We start from the raw sequence: 23,929 nt of genomic DNA on the forward strand, positions 1-23,929 counted from the left end.
ATTACTTTGAGGTAAAGTAATATGTACCGTCCCTTATTGCAAAAAATGTTTAGAAGAATTGTGTCCGCCCAACGCTGTAACCACTGAATGAACCCATACATTTCCCTGCCTTATTATACACCACAGTAGGCATGTTCACAAACAGGGAAGATCTTTCCTTATATTCAGCGGCGTAACTATAGCACCGCAGCCCCCGCCACCGCGGGGGGGGGGGGCGCTGTGCATGTGGGGGCGCCGGGGGCTGCGGTGCTATAGTTACACCCCCCAATCCCCCGCAGACTTACCTATCTTGCTGGTCCCGGCGGCTCCGTTCTTCTGCTGAGGACCACCACAAAATGGCCGCCCCCATATAGCACACAGTTCTCTGAAACTGTCTGCTGTATGGGGGCGGCCATTTTGTGGTGGTCCTCAGCAGAAGAAGAACGGAGCCGCCGGGACCAGCGCGATAGGTAAGGCTGCAGGGGATTGGGGGGGGGGGTTTGCATGGGAGGCGGGGCGGCGGGGGATTGGGGGTGCTTGGCGGGGTGGCGGCGGGGGGGCGCACCCCCCTAACGGCGGGGGGGGGGGGCGCCCAAAACTTAGTTACGCCACTGCTTATATTATACCCAAAGGCAAATCAATGTGCAGGGGTAATCATTCAGCAGAAGGTTACAGTAGATACACATTGTATCACAAGTAACGCTCTCCAGATAGAAATTGAAACTAATCATTGGGGAAGTTAGCACTGGGGGAACTCACTGTGTGAGGATATAATATCCTTTTTAATTTCCCCATCTTATGTCATTTCATGAATTTTTAACAATGTAAAACCTTTTAACAATAGCCAAATAAAAGTTACATTTTATGTAAATTATTTTCTTGTGCACCACATAGTGACACACTTTCTCTTTTTTCAAAAATGTAGTTATAGTAACATTCTGCACCCAGCTGAATTATGTCAAATATAGGACTATAGACCCAAATGCAGAGAACATTAATAATGTGTAGGGAAAGTGGGTGTTTTGAACGGTTTTAAAAAAGTATTCTCAGAGTTCACTAGGCGATGTGTGTACCTGGCAATATTGGCTGTGACAGGGATCTCCGTGTGGGGGGGAATAGGGCTAAATGTGGCCTAAATGTGGGAGGTGTGGCCATGCCCCCTTACCAAGAAAAAGTGAAACCCTCAAAACCAGTCGGCGGGGAGTGTTATCACACACACACCCCCCTCCCTCTCAGCACATCTACAGCATGTGCTGTGCTGACAGACTCAGCGTGAGTGTCTCATACGCTGTAACATACTGGCAGCATGAGAGCTCATGCTACTAGCTGTGACGGAGGGGAGTTCGGACTAGGGCCCCCGCCGGGCCCCTCCTGCAAGCCTGGGCCCAGGTAATTAGTAACCACCCTCTCAGCGGCCCTGGGCATGTGTGTGTGGACCAAACCTTCTTACAGGAGGTATGCATAACCCCATTCTGCACCCTCACTCCCTCCAACTTGGACTTTCACTTATTGATGGGGGGCTCATCATAGGAGAAGGGGATGTTGTGAGTCTACAAAGCTTGCCTGGAATTTATGGTGGAGGAGGAAACTTATAGAGTGGGCATTTCTGTTGCTTGCAGCACCCTCTGCTGGCTGGTGGCAGTTTACTCAGTAGCCCGGGGTGATGGTTGGTGTAATAAAAGTACCAGGCCAGGCATCCATCAGAAAGACCCGGGGGAGAATATTGTGTAGCAGAAAAGCTGAATATAATGTTACTGTTGGAGTCTGTCAGAACATAATCAGGTGGCAGAACGATTACCTGCAGACATAGGCGTGCGCAGCCCATTTTCTTAGGGGGTACACCAATTTAGGGGTGTGTCCACCACCACCTACTGGGCATGTCCTTCACCGCGTAATGGACATCAATGCAAACTAAATAGGTGACTTATTTACTGTATGTATATGGGTTTCAGAATGAATCATTCCCCCCACACATAGCAGAAATGGACAGTGCACGCCAAATGTGCGCTGCAAAAGTTTACACTGTAATGCCAATTACACATAATGCCACACACTGTAATAACCATTACACATAACGCCACACACCATAAAGCTCATTAAACATAATGCAACACACCTGATGGCCATTACATATAATGCCACACACTGTAATGCCCATTAAACATAATGCCACATACCGTAAAGCGCATTAAACATAATGCCACACACCGTGATGGCCATTAAACATAATGCCATACACCGTAATTTCCATTACACATAATACCACCCACCGTAATGGCCATTACAAACTTTACCACACACCGTAATGCCTATTACATATTATCGCACATAAGTGAAGCTTATCTACATTATTATTATCATTTATTTATGTAGTGCCAAAAGGGTTCTAGATAGGGAAGTAACTAGAACTGTCTGGGCCCTATAGCATAAATTCTGAAAGGTCCCCCCAGCACTCTGCCAGAATAAGGAAGGGGTGTTGGGGGTCAAAATAGTAGATGGGGGATATGACACAGTAGAAGGCAAGACCAGACAGAATAGAGACTGGTAAAGCTTACACAGAGGGTTTAGGGGGGGGGGGGGGAAGGGGGAGTAAGTAAACCTACTGTCGGGATTCCATCCATTGGGATGCCAGTGTTGGTTTTCTGACTACCGGCATCCCCACAGTCGGTCATCTTCCTTCCCTATGTTAAACTATGTGCAGCTTAATGTAGTAAGTGGAGTGCGAGTCACATGGGGGCCTTTGAGCAGTTAGGGTCACTAAACTGTAAGGGGCAATAACCAGTCTGGAAAAGGGGGGACTCTCTGTGGGGGGTACTGTAAATGTACTGGTTGGAGGTTAAGTGGAGGGCAATGAGATGTGGGCAGTTAGGCAATCAAGAAGGAAAGGGGGGGGGCAAGGTGGCAGATCGAGAGACACAGGGATGGTGGGGGCCACCGGGCTGGAAAAGAAGCATAGTTGGTTGGTTAGATGAGGACACTGGGATGGGGTGGGCTGGCTAGATGGGGGGGGGGACAGCTGGCTAGATGGGGGAACATTGGGCTTTAGCCAGCTGGCTAAATGGAAGGACATTAAGCTGGGACCGGCTGGCTAAATGTGGGGACACTGGGCTGGGGACAGCTGGCTAGATAGTGGTGCACTGGGCTCTGGACAGCTGGCTTCATGGGGTGCACTGGGCTGGGGACAGCTGGCTACATGGGGGGCACTGCACTGGGGACAGTTGGCTACATGAGGGGCACTTGGTTGGGGACTGCTGGGGACAGCTGGCTACATAAGGGGCACCGGGCTGGGGACAGCTGGGTACATGGGGGCACTAGTCTGGGGACAGCTGACTACATGGGGGCACTGGGTTGGGGACAGCTGGCTACATGATGGGCACTGGGCCGTGGACAACTGGCTACATGGGTGCACTGGGCTGGGGACAGCTGGCTAGATGAGGGGGGGGGGCACTGGGCTAGGGCAGCTGGCTAGAGGGGGTGGGTTGGGCACTGGGCTAGGGATGGGTGGTGGCAGCACTGACCTGTTATTTAGCTTATCAGGGTCACACACATTGCAGCACCTCAGCTGTTACTGTTGAAAATCACATTGTCGCTGGGGAGGGCAGAGAGGAGAACCACCAAGTCCTGCCCTTCTTCACTGGGTCTCATCGTGACAGATGCCGGGGGAGGGAGCTGCCAAGTCCTGGATCTCAACACTGGCTGGAGGCGGGCTGCCATGTCCTCAGCCCTGTAGGATCTGGAAACAGCTACACTTCAGTGGTGTCTGGGTCAGGCTTATATACCTGAGTAAATTAATTATACTATATAAGGTATATAAGCCTGACCCAGACAGCACTGAAGTGTAGCTGTTTCCAGATCCTCCAGGGCTGAGGTATTGGCTATTTTGATACGCTGATGATCCATCTCAAAAGCTCCTATCAGTGAGAGTGCGGTCCTCTTTGCCTCTATATATATATATATATGTACAAAAAGCCAGCACATCCATACTCAAGGCAAAAAAGATTTTTATATATGGCAATAGTGATCATAAAAGACAAGTCCAGATTGGACACACCACAGGCAAAAAGATACACAGTCCAGGGTTTGAAAAGTTACCACAGCCTGCAATCAAACATGGTGGTCCAAACATGGTGGTCAGGAGCTCCTGATGATGGTGGGAATACACCGAAACGGCCGTCGGTCAACAATAATAAAGTACAGATTGAGCATCCCTTATCCAAAATGTTTGGGACCAGAAGAATTTTTGATAACGGATTATTCCGTATTTTTGAATATTTATATACTTCAATGATGTATCTTGAGGTATCTTGCATTTATGTTGTATACCAACATCAAACACATGAAATACACACAAATATATTTTATTTGTACAAAAAACAAGGTTTCAAAAAATGGAACAAAGTTTGTGTAGTATCTCAGGTACTGACTTTGACATTTTCTTGCAAATATTTTGTGCCAGTTATATATCATGTCCCTAGTAGTGCTTTTACCAACAAAAAAAAAATGTATAGTTTTTGGAATAATTTGGATAACGGATATTTGGATAAGAGATACTCAACCTGTACTACTCAATATAAAATAAAGCACTAAAGTAATACTTATAAAACTTAATTATAGAGACTGTAGGAAATTATGTAATCTGGGTTTACAGTTTGTGAGAATGCATCTGCTTTCACTACTTCCCTGTGTACTTTGGACAAGCAGTGAACAGGGGGGTGAGAGCACAGGGGAATGTATCTCGCGCATACTATCTTGCCTTATTCTATATCTGCTTTTGCAGTAATTCCAACTCCTGCAATACATACCAATGCATAGGAGTCATGGAGTTAATACCACAATTAGAGTTCAATGAAACATGAAGAAATGAACAGGTTGACAGGTGGTGATAGTGCCAGATCTATTCATTTCATACTAAGATCGGACTGCAGGGGTTGCTATAATTGTGACTAAATTCATAATACAGTATGGGTACACACAGACAGAAGGGGTTGTACTACAGGTAGGGTTAGCACTAGTAGGTAAGCACCAGCACAAACTTCATTCAACTTTATCCATGCAGCTCTTAGCACTTAAAATTTGACATGTACACCCACACTCCTATAATAACTCATCACTCCCTTCATTGTTTTTGTTGGAACAGATAATGATACACAATCTTACATCAGGGGTATCTTCAGCAATCCTCCACTGGAACTGATTCCAGAATTCAACCCAAAGATCAAAGCCTACTATGCAGAGTTACCATTTGATGTAGTGACAGTGGAAATCAGAGCAGAGCCTGCAAACTGCAATAGCCAAGTGTACCTGGATAACAAGGATGGACCAAGGTAAGGTATACCAGTGTTTCCGTGTACCTGCAGAGGAAGTAAGAAGTGCTGTCTTTTATACTGTACTTCTGTTCATTGCTAAAGTGTTGTGAAAATAATTTTCATTTTGTTATAAACCACAATACATGTGTATTACTATTAATATAAGTATATCTAGGAATACATTTTTTAACCATTATAATTTTATTGAAGAAAAATACTGTAAATTGTACATCCCAGAACATGTAGGACAATGACCATACATATAAAAGTGATAATTAGTACGTAATGTGCGATAGGTAATAAAATAAAGATTACTGTAAAGGATCATAACAGAACATAATAAAATGTAGAGAAAAAATATATAGGGCAAAAAAGAAAAGCAAGAAAATATTATAAGACATACAGACAAATAAAGCAAATGTGACCCAAAAATTATTAGATATCAAATATACACTACAATATATCATCAATAAAAATAAGAATATTTGCCATATCTGCAATCACAACTAACCCAATTTAAGGATAGAAATACATTTTTAAAATAAAAAGCACAGGTAGGGTTACTTAAATCATTACATTGTAACTTTTGTTCATGTTTCTTGACCACAATAGATGCACTTACTGAAAATTACTTGTGGCTTGGCTAATTAGGTAAAAAAAAATATCCCAGCAGTAATATACCCAGTTTTTAGCTTTGAATAGATACAGATATGCCATCAAAATGGCCATATAAGGACATTATCCATTATTAGGCAACTATTGCACTTATTGCTTCTCTGATCACGTCATTATTTGGACAAATCACTCATTGTGAACATTGTTATTATTAATTTATAAGGTGGGACCATATTGTGTAGCACAGCAGAATTGGGACATGGGGCCTAATTCAGCTTCAGTTGTAGTTTTTAAGAAGATTTCCAAAACTTGAACTACTGGCGGTAGCATGTGGGGGGTGCCCAGCACAGGGCAAGACATCGCTATTGTGCAAGATCTGTGTTACATAGTGAAGCGCTTACACATTAAGAATAGTCTCCAGGCTGGGAAGCCAGGTGTTGGCCCACCATATTTTGGGTCACAATGGCTGCGTGTGATGTGACGCAGCCGCAATGCCATCCAAATAGTCTGCATTGTCCGGACTGTACCCCTGCCATGTGACCACAGTTTACACACTGTGATTTGCGTTTGTTACTGAATTAGGCCGATTGTATTGTATTCCATGCTAAAATTAAAAGGTATTTTGGCTCTGCTAAAAATAACTAGGATTATACAGTAGATCAGCTGATTCATATGTCCGATTATGTAATCGGGATTTGTTCATGTGCCCACTGTAAATATACAGTCTGCATTTAGATGCTGTGCCTTGGACTGCTGAGACTATTGGCATATCTGGATGATGAAAGCAGGGCTGCTGTAGGTGGCACAATTATTATGCCCCCATTGTATACATTATCGGGATTTGCGGCAGGATATGCATCAAGGGAATTACGGTGGCAGAATGTGGTCATGTCTCTCCTGCACTACTGACTACTGGCCCCACACCAAAGCCAAGTCCTGGGTAATCTGTACCCACAACCCCCCCCCCGTGCCACAGCATAGTGGCTGTGTACTAAAGGAGTAAATGTTACTTCTTCTGTAAAACTCCTTTGAACCTCCATGCCCTCGCTTAAACCTAAATTTTGCCCTCGGACTCACTCCTGCTACCAATACTTCTCCTTCGCTGTCTATGAAATGTTCTCTCTCATTCTATAAAACTTTTCCCAAACATTTAGTGCTTCAGTGCTACAGCATTGAATACTACCCCCCCCCCCCCGATCTCTACAACTTACTTGAAAGAATGTAAGAGCTCTAATGATTAGGCCTCTCCATCCTCTTGTTTAGGCCCTCCCCTTAGTTCCATTATGCATGCTCTCATTATCAGGTGGCCCCTCTTGTGTTTCAACTCTTTCATTAGTTTGATTAACTGGATTGTAAGTATGCATTAACGTTATTCCATTAATTTGTACTGTACTGCAGATGTGTGACACCTCATATTGATTATTAACACTAACATTATTATTAATAATAATAATAACAACACAAGGTCCATAGTGGCCTGTAACATTGGTTGTCTTTACATTCAATTTTTTTTAACCACTCTGTCTCTACAGCAGAGCTTACTGGCTTTCCTTTGGACTCTGCTCCTTGACTGCTGTTGCTTTCCTCTTGTCTGTGACTACTGCTGCTGAGTTCTTGTGGCTGCTCTGCTCCTGCTGGCTCCTCGTCCTAGTCTGTATGATCTGCTTATCAAGGAAGAAGCCAATCATGGTGAGAGTTAAACATGTTTCTGGTAGAGACCACTCTCAGAAAAAGTGTTGGAGTGTTTGTGGCCAGGGACACTTGGTGCCCCCTCTCTGCTCCCTATGGAAGAGAAGCAGACCGTGCCAGCCCTTTGGGGAGGAAGGAACTAGTAGAGGAATTTGATAGACAGATAAGCTCTGGACTAGTTAATTTGGCTTAAATAGTCGCTGTTTGGTCCCTGGGAAGTGTATTGATAATGAAGCTGGTTAATAATAAGCCAGAGCCGGCTTCTTTGTTTCCTGGCCGAGGTTCCTTTAACCTCAGGGCATAAAGTCGACATGCAGATGTGGGGGAACTCATTTTTCTATGCCACCTAATTACAGCCCCTCCGCTCCCCCCCCCCCCCCCCCCCATTGGTAGGGTTTTTATCACCCCCATGCAAACTAGAATGCTTTTCTGTAAGAATTACTGTGCTAGCCCAATGTGGAGGTTAAAATGTTCCACCTCACCATTAGAGGTGGTGGAACTCAGTTCCACCCCATTCCCCCTCACTTTAACCCCTGTTTAACCTTAATTGTTTTTTGTAGCTAGGAATAAATTGTGCATATTTTTCAGTTAAAGCCAGGTACACACAGGAGCGATGTCAGGCACTCAGTTTATACGCTCAATATGTGCGCTCCTGCTGTCGCATGCGACATTGTCAGGTTTGATGTGCTTCACGTCACACCTAGCGATGTCGCTAGTGAGCTAGTGCCTGTCGTGCAGTGTGTATGGCCAACGAAACGACAAACAATATTTTGGGGTGATTTAACATCCCCTTAATGCCATTTGTTTGAACATAGTGCCATGAATGTTGTTCTAATGTGTACAGCAACAACGAAAAAAATCACATGCGACCAAGCAATACAGTATGCCATTAGCACGACTGCAGTGTGTGTATGCTCAATATGGCTAGTTCTAGGTGTGACAAGGCCCCTGTAACAGACCGGTGTGAGGTCGTACTTGAACTCGTATGAGACAGCTGCAGCAGCTTCAGGAATGTTCACTGCCCTCTGCGTCAGGGCATGGTACACTCCAGAGAAGACCCACAAAAGGAGAACTACCACTGCTAGCAGCGACAAGGATTTATTTATCAACACACAGATTAGTCGCTGAGATATTTCAATGGGTAGTTGCAAATGACATTTGAAATACTCAACAAAAAGGCAGTCACAGTAAAACATTAAATGAAGCAATCATTATTAAAGTACTTTAAACCTGCATAGGCTTTAGCGGTTATAACTGGCATTGCGAAAATACTATTATAAGGAAGGACATTTGCATAACATAAACACCATTTCACCAAAGTGCTATAACTGTGGATACGATACGACTGTAGATCAACGTGTCCACTTGGTGATGCTGCTTAACCTGTATATACTGAACTTCAGTCTCTGGCTCTGCAACCAACTTAGAGTCCTTAACAACACTTAATGCAGCTAGCAGCAAATCAACACGTTCTGTCCTAGATGAACAGTCACTGACTCAAAGAGATGGTCCCGCGGGGATGGGTACTCAAGTTGAGATGGTTAAGACCCTATCATAGTGTGCACATTAATTTATGATCCACTGTCGATCACCGCTGGTGCTGCTGCGGAGGTCCGGCTGTGATATGTGGCGGTCAGCGGCTCTCCCCTACGGCACCCCACTTAGCGCTGCTCTGCAATCCGGTCTGTCTCTCCGCTCTGGTCACAGTTCTCCTTTCTGCAGCACACTGTTCTCTCCCTCGCGGGCTTCTGGGCTGACCTCTCACTTCTCTCTTCGTTCCACCTGGGACCAGCTTCTGGGCTGACCTCTCACTTCTCTCTTCGTGCCACCTGGGACCAGGCTTCCTCCTGCAAAAGCCAGAGTGAGGGCGGCCGCTGGATCCCAGTGCCTGGCTGGTCTCATTAACCCCTAAGTCTCCAGTCAAATGGGAATATGGTTCTGATGGGCAGCACTGCATCCAAAGTTGAGGTCCTTTAGGAGACACAAGGAGTACAGGGGGTACCTAGAGGTGAATACCACATAGGCTCACGGGAAATCATCAGTAAAGTCAGAATGATTAGCTGTCGCTCCAATGTGTACCCAGTAGGAATGGTAGGGTATCTGCAGTAAGCATTGTTGTAGTTCATTTACATATATTATAATACAGTATATATAGTTCTGAAGTATATTATTTAAACAATGAAAGCCCTGATATTTTGCATGTAAAGCTATCTAGATCAGCAAAAGAGCAGTAGATTACTTCAAATGTAAAATATTTGTTAAATTTCCACATGCTTTTTAATGTTTGCCTCAGTTTGTTCATATTTTCCATACTAACTGTTACAGTGATTTAAGAGTACTTAACTGGTATGTCAGTCTTTATTGTGATTTATATCAAACCACAAGCTTCAGTAATCAAAATAATTTTGTTTTCCATGCGCAGTTGGAAATGGGTTGTGTTTCTGTCAATTGCATTAGGTTTCTGTGTATAAATGTATTAGTGGTGCTTCATTATGTTAAAAAGAAAACAAAAACAGCTAGACGCTGGTTGATACAAACATATTAATCATATATTTAAAAAAAAATGTGTACAGTATATTCAATCACAGCAGCAGAAAAAACGGTACTCTTTACCTAGAACGGCGACCATCGCGACCATCGTATGCACTAAAAAACGGGTGCGATGCGCTGCCCGCGATGGCCGCGATTTCCCATAGGGATCAATGTTAAAAGTCAGATTGGACGCGATTTTAGTGTTAAATGCCTCAATGCCCGCGATTTTTCCATAGGAAACAATGTTAAATGGGCCACAGAGCCCTAATAGTCCCCCTGAAGTCTGAAATGGCCCCCACAATTTTTAACGCCACCCCACGATCAACGTCAACCCGAAGCGCGGCGAGCGCAGCGAGCCCGCGAGGGGCGGCGGTACGCGTCCTCCGACCTTTTCATACCCCCACTATCCACGTCGGCATGGAGTTGAGAATAGAATAGTGTGGCGAGCGCAGTGAGCCACCGAGCCCGAAGCGTGGCGAGCGCAGCGAGCCCCGCGAGGGGCCGCGGATACCTGTGAAGCCCGCGAAGGGACGCGTTTACCTGTGAAGGTATCCGCGTCCCCTCGAGGGGCTCGCTGCGCTCGCCACGCTTCGGGCTCGGTGGCTCGCTGCGCTCGCCACACTATTCTATTCTCAACTCCACGCCGACGTGGATAGTAGGGGTATGAAAAGGTCGGAGGACGCGTACCGCCGCCCCTCGCGGGCTCGCTGCGCTCGCCACGCTTCGGGTTCACGTTGATCGTGGGGTGGCGTTAAAAATTGTGGGGGCCATTTAAGACTTCAGGGGGACTATTAGGGCTCTGTGGCCCATTTAACATTGTTTCCTATGTAAAAATCGCGGGCATTGAGGCATTTAACACTAAAATCGCGTCCAATCTGACTTTTAACATTGATCCCTTTGGGAAAATCGCGGGCATCGCGTCGCACCCGTTTTTTATGTGCATGCGATGCCCGCGATGCCCGCAATTTTTTACCCCCGACGCCCGCGATGCTAATCGCGGGCGCCGTTCTAGGTAAAGTGTACCGAAAAAACTCTATATATGCTTGTGAACATATTATTCTACACTTCAATCTAAGGGAAATGTTTAAGAGAAGTATAATTTAGTAAACTTTGTCACCATGAAGTCTGACATGTGCAGAAAGTACAGCCAGTGGTGTAGCTAGGTGCCCGGAGCAAGGGCATGTTTCCCCCCCCCCCCATTTGTAGTAGATGGGGCTCTTGCATGGCGAAAAAGGGGGCTAATCTTGCCAAGGGGACTATTATTGATCGTTGCCAAGGGGGACTATTATTGATCGTTGCCAAGGGGGACTATTACTTCTCATTGCCAAGGAGGACTAACCTTGCTCATTGCCAAGGGGGACTAACCTTGCTCGTTGCCAAGGGGGACTAACCTTGCTCGTTGCCAAGGTGGACTCCCTCCCCCCCTCCCCGCTAGCCGACCCGCTCCCTGCTCTTCCCGGCTGAGCTGCCCGTCCTGTCCGCAGCTCTTTTCAATTAAGTCTGCCACTGGTCCGCTAGCCAATAGGTGCTTGCAGTCCAGCAGCCATCAATGCTGCTTCTGATTGGCTGCTGGACCGCCAGCGCCTATTGGCTAGCGGTCCAGCGGCAGAGTTAATAGCGGCGGACAGGACTCAGCGAAGACGGGCAGAGCAGGGAGCCGTCGGGGGAGGCAGCGGGGGAGTGGGCTGCACGGCTCCAGCGCCCTTTGATGTCTTGGCGCCCGGAGCTTGTACTCCGCTGGCTCCACCCTCCCTACGCCTCTGACTACAGCACATGACTAATCATATAATAAAATATAGATCTTTTTATTTATTTTATATACAGACTTAATGTTTTTATGTCTGTTATTCAATAAATACACAGAAAAAGTATTGCAACCCGTTGTACACACAAAAAAACCCACAATAAAAACATCTCACACCTCACATATGCCAATGGTCATTTACAAATAAATAATTTTTTAATCATAATAGACCTAATATATAACATATGGTTTTAGGTTTTATTATTGTACTATTATTGATGTTTTATTGTATTTTTTTTTTATGTGCAACAGGTTGTACTAATTTTTATGTCTTTACATTTATTGAGTAGCAGACATAAAAACATTAAGAGGGGTATTCAATTTAGGATCCGGGATGTTCATCCCTGCCGACAGCCATGTTCCTGGCCCTTTTGCGGTCAGCCCGACAGCTGAACTACAGGAGGGATTCAATGTTGGCGATCTGCGACCGGGATTGCAAACATTCCAAGGCCGTTATAGGCAAAACGGACCCGACAGCTTCTAAAGTCGGGCCCGTTCTGCCATGATCCGGCATCAATGCTGTCGCTAAAGACAGCATTGAACAGGGAGCCACCGCTATTTCCCCCGTCGAAAATAGCGGCGGCACATTGAATACCCCCCTAAGTTTATAATAAATATAAAGATCTATCTTTTTTATTATGTGATTATTCCTGTGTTGTACTACATATCAGAATTTATGATGACAAAGATTAGTGCATGCTCTCACTAAATTGTTCTGCTTCATTATGTTGTTATCTTATTATTAACAGGCTTTCTAGATCAGCGGTTCCCAACCTCCAGTACCCTGTTATTTAGGCTTTTCGTTTATAAGTATCCCCCTCCTCTCAATTTGAAATATCTACAGTACGAGTGGAGTGGAAGTGAGCGGAGTGAGTGTCCTTATAGTAAGAAGTACTGGAGGAGTAATGTGTGGTCAGGAATTGGGTCCCCCTGTGTCTGGCCGCTGGCTGTGTATGTCTCCGTGGTTCCCATTAACACCTGTAGGATTAATTCCACTGCTTCCTCTAACTGTGGGACAGATGAACACTGATGTCTGAGAGCAACGTGGGTAGCTCCCAGTAGATTGATGGTCGGGCAAAAGCAGGAAAATACACTGACACTGCAGACAGCACCTGAAGTGACACAATGTGGTTAATCTGCATGCCAATGGGAGACTTCTTCTATTTCTTCTTCCATTAATAATATTTTTTTCAAGTACCTCCAACCGGTCTGCAGTGTACCCCCAGGGGGGTACCTGTACCGTAGGTTGGGAACCATTGTTCTAGATCACTATAAGAAAAAATAGTGCTGAGATTTGATTGCTACTGTAAAGTACTGTACATTACAGCTAGGATTTGCAAGCATAATAAGGGAAACCTTTAAATTGGAAGAAGACTGAAAGGTAACACAAAGATGGGGACAGAACTTTACGCTAATATTGTAACACTTGTGAATAGAAATACTTGTGATAATTGTTGAGAATTAAATAGAACATTTTTTTAGTACATGAAGCTAGATCCTGGTTAGTTGCTATACAGGCAACTTCTCCACCAATCTTTAGAAGAATTAATAGATTTGTCTATTGCCAAATGGTTAGCCTCATGTGGCGCATGAGCTTTGTTACATAGGACAGCTCTGAGTTTGTCACAAGGTGCATGTATTAGTACCTGATGTTGCCTTAATTGGATTCTAGTGTCTGGATTGAAGTATGGGGCTGGAAGGAAAGAAAATGTAGTCAGGAAGCCTAGGAATATTACTCAGTAGATTGTACACCAGGGAAGAACAGCAAACAAGAATAGGCCAGGAGACAGGAGCCTGATTGGGTTGCAACTGATCAATAGTTTTGTGACTGCGTATGAGTCAAGGTTGCATTGCACATGTGCTGTGATGCTGCTGCGACCCTGGTTACAGTGCCCTGGAAGCATCAGCTTGATTGACAGGCTACAGGTTTTGTGGAAGCAGATGGGCAGTGTTACCTCCATTTTAGGGTCATGCCGAAGCCAGTGCCCTGCAGATTCACTGGCTTCAGCAGTTATGTTTTGGCAGACAATCTCAGAACCACTAGGCTTTGTTAAACTTCAGATGTGCCAGCCGATTGCATGATCATTATCTAATGCTGCGTCTTCTAATGAAGACAGTAAATACGTGGGTAGGTGTATTACTAGAAATGATGCCTTCAGTGGCATTTGCAAATGCATGGAAATCCTGCTGTGGCTGAAGCCGTAGCAGCGACCCCTCCTGCGTGCACCTAGGAATCAGGGTGCTTATATAAAGTGGCAGCATCCTTATACATCCCACATACAACCCAGATAAAGGGGGTTATTCTGGTTCATTTGCTCCCCCGTGCATTCGCACAGGGAGCAATGTTTTGCATCTGCGCATGTGCAGGTGCAGGGTGTGTGCGACCATGGCCAACAGAGTGGGCAGGGGCATCGATCTGTGCGATTCCCCCAGGAGAACGCTCAGAGTTTCATGGGCGTTTGCCCGGTGATGCCCCACCCACCCACTTCCTGCTGACCTGAGAGTCACTTAGATATGCGTGCACCTTTCATTCGATGGTTGGCGACCATCAAATGATGTAGGTGGTTCCCCAAAGCCTCGGAATGGATGTTTATGTTAAACATCCATTCGCAGGCAGTGTGGGTGAACCTACACTGCGAGGGGGGGGGGGGGGCTGAGAATTAGCAGCCTTGTGAATCAACAAGAATAACCCTGCAATCAAACAAACAAAAATAAAAACAAGGGTGCCTCCTAGTGTAGCATATGAAATCACCACGGTGAGCTAATACACTTAACAAGTAAAAACATTGTCCCTTTACCAATTGATATAAAAAGACTGCTTATCTGCACCAAACACAGGATGTGGCCCATCGGGTCCAAAACACCACAATATTTAACCCTTTGCAGTCCAAAAATTTTTTTGCAAGTCTGATTTAAATGTTTCAATTAATTGTAACTTATTTTTTTTTTTTTATTCAAAAATAGTCTACATTGAATGTTGAACGATGTTAATGTTTTCATTTTAAAGTGGTTCACCATTGGATCTGTTGAGCCTGACTAGACGTTGGACCTGAAAGGGTTAAAGAGATTAACTTTTCCTGAAAAAAAGAAATAATACAAAAGACTAGAAATAATTCAACCATAGTGCAGTATATCAAAATGTGACTCATGTTTTAAAATATGTATTCAGAAGAATGTATATACCTTTGCAGGGCAGGTCAAAATGCTTTGGAAACCGCAAATTTTGCCTGGTACTAGCCTTGTATTGGCAATGGTGTTTTAGAACAGAAGTGCTTATATTGTTACTTGTTATATTGTATGTGCATCTTACCACACTCCTATAATAAGAAGAGATGTTAAACAGAAATGTCATAATTAATATCTGCACCCCCTACACCAAAGTTAGTTCTACCCCTTTCAAGGAAAGAAACTTTTTAGTTAGTCTTTTGAAATGTGATTGGTTTTGCCTTAGTCCTGTCGTAATTTCTGTTTGCAAGTGTGAAGTATTCTTTTACATTGGTCAAACTGTGTCTGTAAACGCAATTCTATGCCAATGTAAATACATACCCTCCAACCTGACCCATTGCATTAGGTACAAACTGTTCTGCTCCTGGACTTTCTTCTTAATGTATGATTGCCATTGCCTGTGTTGAACTAGTTGATGAGAAGGGTGAATCAAAACAGGTGACAGCAATCATACAGTAAGAGGGAAGTCCTGGAATTTTGTTCCTAATGGAATGGGTCATGTTGGAGGGTATGTAATTCATATTTGCCAACCTGACCCTCTCCAACTTGATTTTTACACTACTTTGCTGTCAGTCTTCTTTTCTGAAATATACTTTGCCCCGCTGTGGCACAGTACTTTATCATACAACTGCAATGACATCATACTTGCCTACCTGACCCTCTCCATGCGGGAGAAAATGCTCTGTTCCTGGACTTCCCTGGTAATGTATGATTGCCATCACCTGTGGTGTAAAACCTTTGTTATCAATTAATCTGTTTAACACAGGTGATGACAATCTTACATTACCAGGGAAGTCCAGGAACAGAGCATTTTCTCCCGCATGGAGAGGGTAAGGTAGGCAAGTATGATATCATTGCAGTTGTATGCCAATGTACTGTGCCACAGCGGGGCAATGTATATTTCAGAAAAGAAGACTGACAGTAAAGTGGTCCAAAAACCAAGTTGCTTAGCAAAGTTGCAATAGCTGTGTACCTGTGCATAGCAAGGATCTCCTATAAATGCACCTTTTTCCTAGTTATATAGTAATCGCCACAAAAAACAGCTTCAATGTACACAATAATGTACTCGGAACTTAATCACTCCGTCCACTACCCTAAGTGGTTTGAATTATCCTTTTTCTCTTTGTAGCGTTGCTATGTATCCGCTTGGATTGGGCCTTAACCAAATCACTTTACATGTTACTGATAAGTCTAAGCCATCACCAGTATTATTAAGAAGCTATAGAATAATGGTATACCGGGAAGATCGCCCAAGCCTGCCTTTGTTTAACCATTATAAGATGTGTGGCTTCGTACAGGTACAGTAATTGTTTTCTATTCTTTATTTTTCCAGATTGTGTTCTGTTTTCTTGTTTATGCTGTTAGAAATTAAATGTACAATTTATGCTTCAGATCTCAAATATGTGTGTATATATATAAATATGAATGTAAGGTCCGGCACTCCCAGTAAGAGAAATAGCTTGGTCTGGTGCCTCCACGGATAAAGTAATGTATACAGCAAAGGTGCAGCACACAGACAATTGATGTGGAAATGAAGAGAAGCAGGCGGCACTGCTAGACAATGTTTCAGTTTATTAAAAACTGTTTTCGCTATATATATATATATATATATATATATATATATATACATAATTTTATATATATTAATATAGCCTTTGTCAAGACTTGTAGAATGGCGTGCACTTCATATTGGATATCATGAGGTGTTATGGCCTCATGTACCTAGCTGTCTACAAGTCTTGACAAAGGCTCTAGTATAAGCCGAAATGTTGACCGATAATGTGGCAGCGTGATTGAAAAATAAAAAATGCAGATTTAATCATCTTCAGTCTGGAGAGTGGCCTCTTATACCCCTTTCACACTTGCAGAAATATCCCAGGTTTTTGCACATGAACACGTATCAACCCGGGATTTAGCTCAGTGTGAAAGGGTCTTGGATGAATATCCTGTGTTCAGCATTCCGGGATTTCTATCCAAGTCCTGACCTGGGTAGAACCCGGAATTGACACGGGATGTGGTCAGTGTGAATGGGTATTCTGGGTCAGCGTGACCCAGATCCCGTTCACTGCAGTAAAAATGCGCTGCTGGGAGGTGCTGACACCCCGGCCAAGCCTCCAGATGACCCCACCGGCCCGACTTCATTCTGGGCCGGGTGGCCAGTGTGAAAGGGTACATTCCCGGGTAGTGTCCCGGGTTGCATCCAATAACACATTCCTGGGTATGATCCGGGTCTGCGAATATAAAAGGGGTATTATTGTACCCACGTTTATAACAGTCTCCACAAAAATGGATTCTTGAGTGTACACCTCAGCATAAGTGGACTGGATTAGTGAGTGCTACCTATACCTTGGATGTATATAACTTCATAATGGATCTTCATGTAATGTATGCCGTATGGGTTGTTCAGTTTATTGATTACTGTCTATGTTGCTACTTGATGGAAGGTGCCTCATTAAAACCTGTTTTTTTTTTGTTTATTGGACTTGTGCTGGTCGTCTCTTTGTTGGTTTACTGTACATCAAGATCGGGATATTGATTTGATGGCACACGGTTGGGATATATATGAGTAAGCATTGTACGTTTCTGCTCTAATATACCGTGTGTGTGTGTGTGTATATATATATATATATATATACACTAAACATCGGCACTCACCTTTCCTAGTTTTGGGGTGCCCTATGGCTTGTGACCACATTGTTTAAACAGACATTGTAGGGGCTCTGCACACACTAAATTAACTTATAATAAATAGTGGAGATTTGGTTCATGAATTGATCAATGCATTTAAGCCTGCAGCCCCTTTCACGGAACCCCACTTTTCTGCAGGTCCTAACACTATCGCTCAAAATGGCTACAATACACATAGCTATCACATGTGATAGCTATGTGTATTGTAGCCATTTTGAGCATGGGCAGATATGCAACATTGGTCCTCTGTGCAAATGCAGGGAGGACTGAATGAACAAGAATAATCCCCTATATGTGAATGCTGGGGGTAATCCTCTACAGAACTCTAAATCCCCCCCACCCCCCCCTCCACCTGTACAGCATTCACCCAGCCTAGATTCTACAGATATTGAAGTCTGGGTTAGCTGCAGGGAGTCAGTCAATGCAAACTCATTCCATTGGACTCTACAAAGGCCCATGGGAAGAGGGGCTGGGCATGCACAGCAGCCCTCATCCAGGGAAGGTGGCCATACTTGCCCCAATGTCTCTGCTCACTGCATTGGCACTCTTGCTGGCTCGGTTGTATGAGCTGTGTGCCCATAGGCATTCTAAATGTGTGCCGGCTCTGATCCACCATCGCCTCTACTCCCATCTCTGTCTATCAGCTCTATCCCTAATTTTGGTGTCTCTTATCTCTGTCACCACCCCACATGCCCATAAGTCTCTCTCATCTTTGTCCAAATCTTTCCGTGGGGCAGATGCAGATAGTACTAACAGAGCTGGGGGAAGGAATCAGAAGTGAGGCTGTGCCAGATAGCGAGAGCTGTGAGCAGTGCCAGATTAAGCCTTCGGGGGGTCCGGGGCACTTTAGACAGGGGGGCCCCATTGCACTTGTCATTACTGGCCGCAAACTGCATAGGAGAATATTACACTGTCAAAACACAGAGTAAAGGCAGTATAAACTTGGTCAATGGGTAACTGCAGGGGATATATACAGTAGATATAGATAGATATATATTATATATATAGAGAGAGAGAGAGAGAGAGAGAGAGAGAGAGAGAGAGAGAGATGTGTGGTAAGTGGCACTCCTTTGGACTTTACAAAAAATGACTATGCAGACGCAATCAGCTCCAACATTTCAGATTTTACTTAGTTTTCAAGGATAGAACCATTTCTTTGAGTGCAGCACCCGGGCAGTTGTCATGTGTATCTTGGAGTGCCGGTAACCACGTATCTATTTATATATCTATATCTATCTATCTATCTATCTATATATATATATATAATGAAAGCAGAAGGTAAGGCGTCACTCCAGGGCTTAATAGAAATAAACTTTATTGTGACCGCCTCACAATAAAGTTTATTTCTATTAAGCCCTGGAGTGACGCCTTACCTTCTGCTTTCATTATATCTGGTGGACATTCCACCCTGGATGGCACCCAGGCAAGAATTCTACGAGTGCGGGGAGTGCCGGACATCAGCAAGATTTATATATATATATATATATATATATATATATATATATATATATATATATATACACACACACACATACATACATACATACATACATACCACATGTAAAACCTGTGTTTGTCCCAGTGCTGCCTCTGATTAAAAACCCTCCCATGACTAGGCTGCTGCTGTTCTCCATGGGCCTGAGAAGCATGTAATGAGCTCCAGCAATCAGAGCTCAGCACAAACGTCTCAGCCTCTGCCCTCTGGTGCAAAGTGTCATGGGACTTAGTCAACTCCCAGTAATGCACTGCACACTTGTGCAATCAGTATGCCTTGGCTCCTGATGCTCAGCACCATTAATCATTGTCACATTGGCAGATAGGCCAATACCCCAATACCAATACCCCTGCAGCAGTACCCCATTCCCATGCACAAAACCTTTAGCTAAAAAAAAATATATATATATATATTTTTTTTTTAGAGAAATACATGCCAACCACAAGGGGCCCCTAGCTAGAGGGGGGCCCAGGGGCACTGACCCCTTGTGCCCCCATTATAATCCGGCCCTGGCTGTAAGGGTAGTAGAGGGCAAGGAGTCTTTGTAGCTAGACAGACACATGCTGTAGTAGATTATACTGTATAGTCAATATAGATTTTATTTTTGCATTACAAACATTACAATACCCGATGAGACTAAACATGCATATGTAATTATACAAAGCTGACATTTCATATTCATTTTATGTAAAGTTGATTTATCACCAAGACGTCTCGTGGTTTTATTTTTCCCCTGGAAAGTGAACAACAGCATTTTATTCCAAGTGTTATTTTCTCTCCCCCACAGGCTGTCTTTACACTGCACATCAGTAGAGTCGTGATGTGATCATGCTGACAATGAGCACTCGCATCTGATAGCCTAATTCTGCTTTCAATTCTGGGCAGTCACTCTGCAGCATACTTGTCCCCAGACCACTGTCTTCTACACTTCCCTGCTGTGTGGGATGCAGATTGCCTGTCTGAGAGATCATAGCATGCAGAATAAAATGCTCCTGTCTGTGTGGGAAGGGGTTCTGGGGTGAACCTATGCTTACTTGTGTCAGTTAAAGGGACCTATATACATACTTTACTTCCCAACATTTGAATATTCCAGGGTTGCCGACCCTCCCGGAATTTGCGGGAGTCTCCCAAAAATCGGGTCCTTCCTCCCGGCCCCCGGAAGGGTGGGCAACCCTCCCGGAATCAGGGGGACCCCCACTGAGCCCCCCGATCGCGGCATTTATATCCGCAATCCGCGGGTCTCAGGGGAGGGGGCAGAGCTAAAACGGCACAATCGTGTCGTTTTAGCCCCGCCCCCTCCATGGATATCAGTTATTTCTGCTATTTGGTGTAATGGGGGCTGGGCTCAATGACGTCACAGTTAAGCCCCGCCCCCAAAACTCGTAATGCAAGATTCCTCTCCGGGCTTCTCCCGGAGAGGATTTTTTTAAAGTCGGCAACCCTGGAATATTCACAAGCAGAACCCATGGGCTCGGAAAGGGGTCTTGCCTCGTGAAATAAGGTTGGGCTTTGCGGATATGCAGCGAACAACAAGCCACGCCCATTATTTTATCACTGTCCTCAGTGAATAGATGCTGTGAACATGCGTACAGCATCTATTCCCCACTGCTCTGTTAAGCAGCAAATGATGGGGACTTCCACCTGCCACCCCCCACCCCCCCCCCCCCCCCACACACACAATATACTCATTAGCTATTACATAACGAAGAATGTTTGTGTAATTAAATGTTAGAAAATATACTGGTCTGTGTGCCTATTATAAACATGGTTGGAAGAGATAAGGTGTCAGACCAGTGTTACAGTACCTTTTTATGTTTCACTCTTTTAAGCTGACACCTGTTGCACTAGTGAAAGGGTAAATAAATGGGAGGGTTCCATCTTGACACTTAAATGGGCTCAACTGGTATCATACTTATGGAGGATAAGGTCAGTGACAGCAGTGTGGCCTTTCTCACAGTAGGCTTTAGTTGAATTTCTAATCCAAATACTTTTTCTAACTTTCTTTTATGTTTAATCCCATTAGGATCTTCAAATTTCAGTGCAAGCTGATACTGTGTTGAAGGTTACAATACAAAGACAGATCTAGGGATGTTGATTCCAGCTTTCTAACAATTCTCATGCATTTCAGTAATCCTGGATTAAGTTCAAGGCTATTCATATAAAAGTGTGTGGCTCTTAGTAATGTCAGCACGAAGGGTACAAAAGGATTGCCCTTGCTTCAGTCACACTTCTCAATTGATTCAGTATGATACATTTATAGAAGCAATGCGGCTTGTATGCACTTTACAGTAACAAGAAATGTCAGAAAACTGAACTTAAAAAGGACATACTGTATATGCAAGTGTGTGTATATGTATATGTATGTGTGTGTGTGTGTGTATATATATATATATATATATATATATATATATATATATATAATTGCAGCAGGATCCGGCTCTCCATATAAGTAAATCAGCGCCGGGTGCCCATATAGCATAACAGACAGCAGGACAAGGAAGATATAGCACTCCAGGCGACTTGATGAAGGAAATACTTAACAGTGAACCTTAACTGGTCTGTGAGTATTTCCTTCATCAAGTCGCCTGGAGTGCTATATCTTCCTTGTCCTGCTATATATATATATATATATAATGTGTGTGTGCGTGTGTCTGTTTATAGAAAAATATGCTAGAATCACAGGTGCTTCTGTGTAGTAATACCTTCGTACAATTTATATCAAACAACTCAAAAGCACAGTATAAAACAAACGGATTTCACTCTATACCACCAAAACGGTATGTGCATTAAGTACTCTTCAAGGAAGGGAATCCCAAATAAGGTCCCTAACCCTCCCATCTAGCAGCCTAAAGCTAACCCTGTCCCCCCCACACCCTGACTCTAACCCTCCCCACTAGGGCCTAACACCCATACCGCCTAAACCTAACACCCTCCCTCCTTTGCATGGAAGCCTAACCCTGACCCCCATTTAGGTGCCTAACTTTAACCCCCCTACGCAGCCTAATCATGCCCTCCATGCTGCCTAGGGTGTGGTATATTTCCCCAACAGTCGGGATTCTGACAGTCATTACTCAGACATCGGAATCCCGACTGCACAGCATGGGGAGCGCAATGAAGACCCTTGCGGGTTTGCTGCGCTCGCCACGCTGCCGGCACGGTGGCAAGCTGCGCTTGCCACCTATTTTATTCTCCCTCTATGGGGGTCGTGGACCCCCACGAGGGAGCAGTCGGGATTCTGACGTCGGAGGAATGACTGTCGGAATCCCAACTGTCGGGGAGCCGTCCGGCACCTGCTGCCTAGCCCTAAGTCCTCTCTAGTGCTTAAACCTAACCCCCCCCCCCCTTCCCTGGCCGCATGCTACCCAGGCCTGCATACTCACGATGCTGGCTGTCGGTATTTTGGTGTTGGCATCCTGATCCCATTCCTTATTCCAGCACCAATGTTTTGATGGCAATCGCTATGATGCGCTTGCCACCTATTTTATTCTCCCTCTATGGGGGTCGTGGACCCCCACGAGGGAGCAGTCGGGATTCTGATGTCGGAGGAATGACTGTCGGAATCCCGACTGTCGGGGAGCCGTCCGGCACCTGCTGCCTAGCCCTAAGTCCTCCCTAGTGCTTAAACCTACCCCCCCCCCCCTTCCCTGGCCGCATGCTACCCAGGCCTGCATACTCACGATGCTGGCTGTCGGTATTTTGGTGTTGGCATCCTGATCCCATTCCTTGTTCCAGCACCAATGTTTTGATGGCAATCGCTATGATGGCGTCGGTATAATGAATGCTGGCATTCTGACTGCCTGGATGCTGCCTGCATCCCTGTTCAAGTATGCATGCAAAGTATTTTCAATATACTACATCATATATATGATACAGTGTTTACAAAGGAACCTTTATACACAAATAACTATGAAAATTAATTTTTCAAAGACCGTTTAGTAGCTATAGAATAAGGACCTGATCATACCTGATTTCTGGGCTGTGAATCTTCAGAGCCCAGCTATCAGGCAAATGTATACTTGCCTACCCTCCTGGAATAGTCGGGAGGCTCCCGCATATCGGGTCACCCCACCGGTAGGCATGTGTACTGTATGTCCCTGGACCCCCAGCATTCTCCCCCACATCCTCAAAACCTGCCGATGGAATGCTGGTATTCCTAGGTCTACACGGAGGGGGTGGGGCTAAAATTATCCAAATTGTCCCCTTTTAGCCCTGTGCATCATGGCAGTTCTTGTGATGGGGCAGGGCTTGATGATGCTGGTCTCTGTCCTCGCCCCCTCAAGCATCGACTGAAAGTCTCCTCTCGGCATGTATGGTTAAATGTCACCCGCCAGAGTGGCTCCCCACCCCTGTGCACAGCTGCGAATATGTTTGCAGCCATGCACAGGATGGAAACCATTGACAATCATTCACCAGCTGGTGAGTAAATGTAGATTTATTTGGCGCTATGATGGCCATGGGGAGAAGGAGGCCACTGCTGATGGTAAAGCATGTCACCAGGGGGAATAGGGAAAACATGACACAGGTGGGCAGAGGGTAAAACATGCCACAGGGTGAACAGAGCACAAAGTAACAAATTGACAGGGGGGGCACAGGGTA

At 44.8% G+C, this 23,929-nt stretch overlaps 1 protein-coding gene across 2 annotated transcripts in view; it reads left to right on the top strand.

The window, feature by feature from the left end:
- Positions 1 to 23,929, top strand: part of CPED1 (cadherin like and PC-esterase domain containing 1) — a 265,135-nt gene that overhangs the window by 101,055 nt on the left and 140,151 nt on the right. For both annotated transcript variants that reach the window (XM_083182819.1, XM_083182820.1), the window contains 2 exons: positions 5,117 to 5,303; positions 16,280 to 16,448. In XM_083182819.1, the coding sequence (XP_083038945.1) occupies positions 5,117 to 5,303; positions 16,280 to 16,448 (356 nt within the window). The remainder of the gene's footprint in view (positions 1 to 5,116; positions 5,304 to 16,279; positions 16,449 to 23,929) is intronic.

This window comes from Crinia signifera, chromosome 4 (assembly GCF_055691185.1).
Source record: "Crinia signifera chromosome 4, ASM5569118v1, whole genome shotgun sequence".
Classification (NCBI taxonomy): domain Eukaryota; kingdom Metazoa; phylum Chordata; class Amphibia; order Anura; family Myobatrachidae; genus Crinia; species Crinia signifera.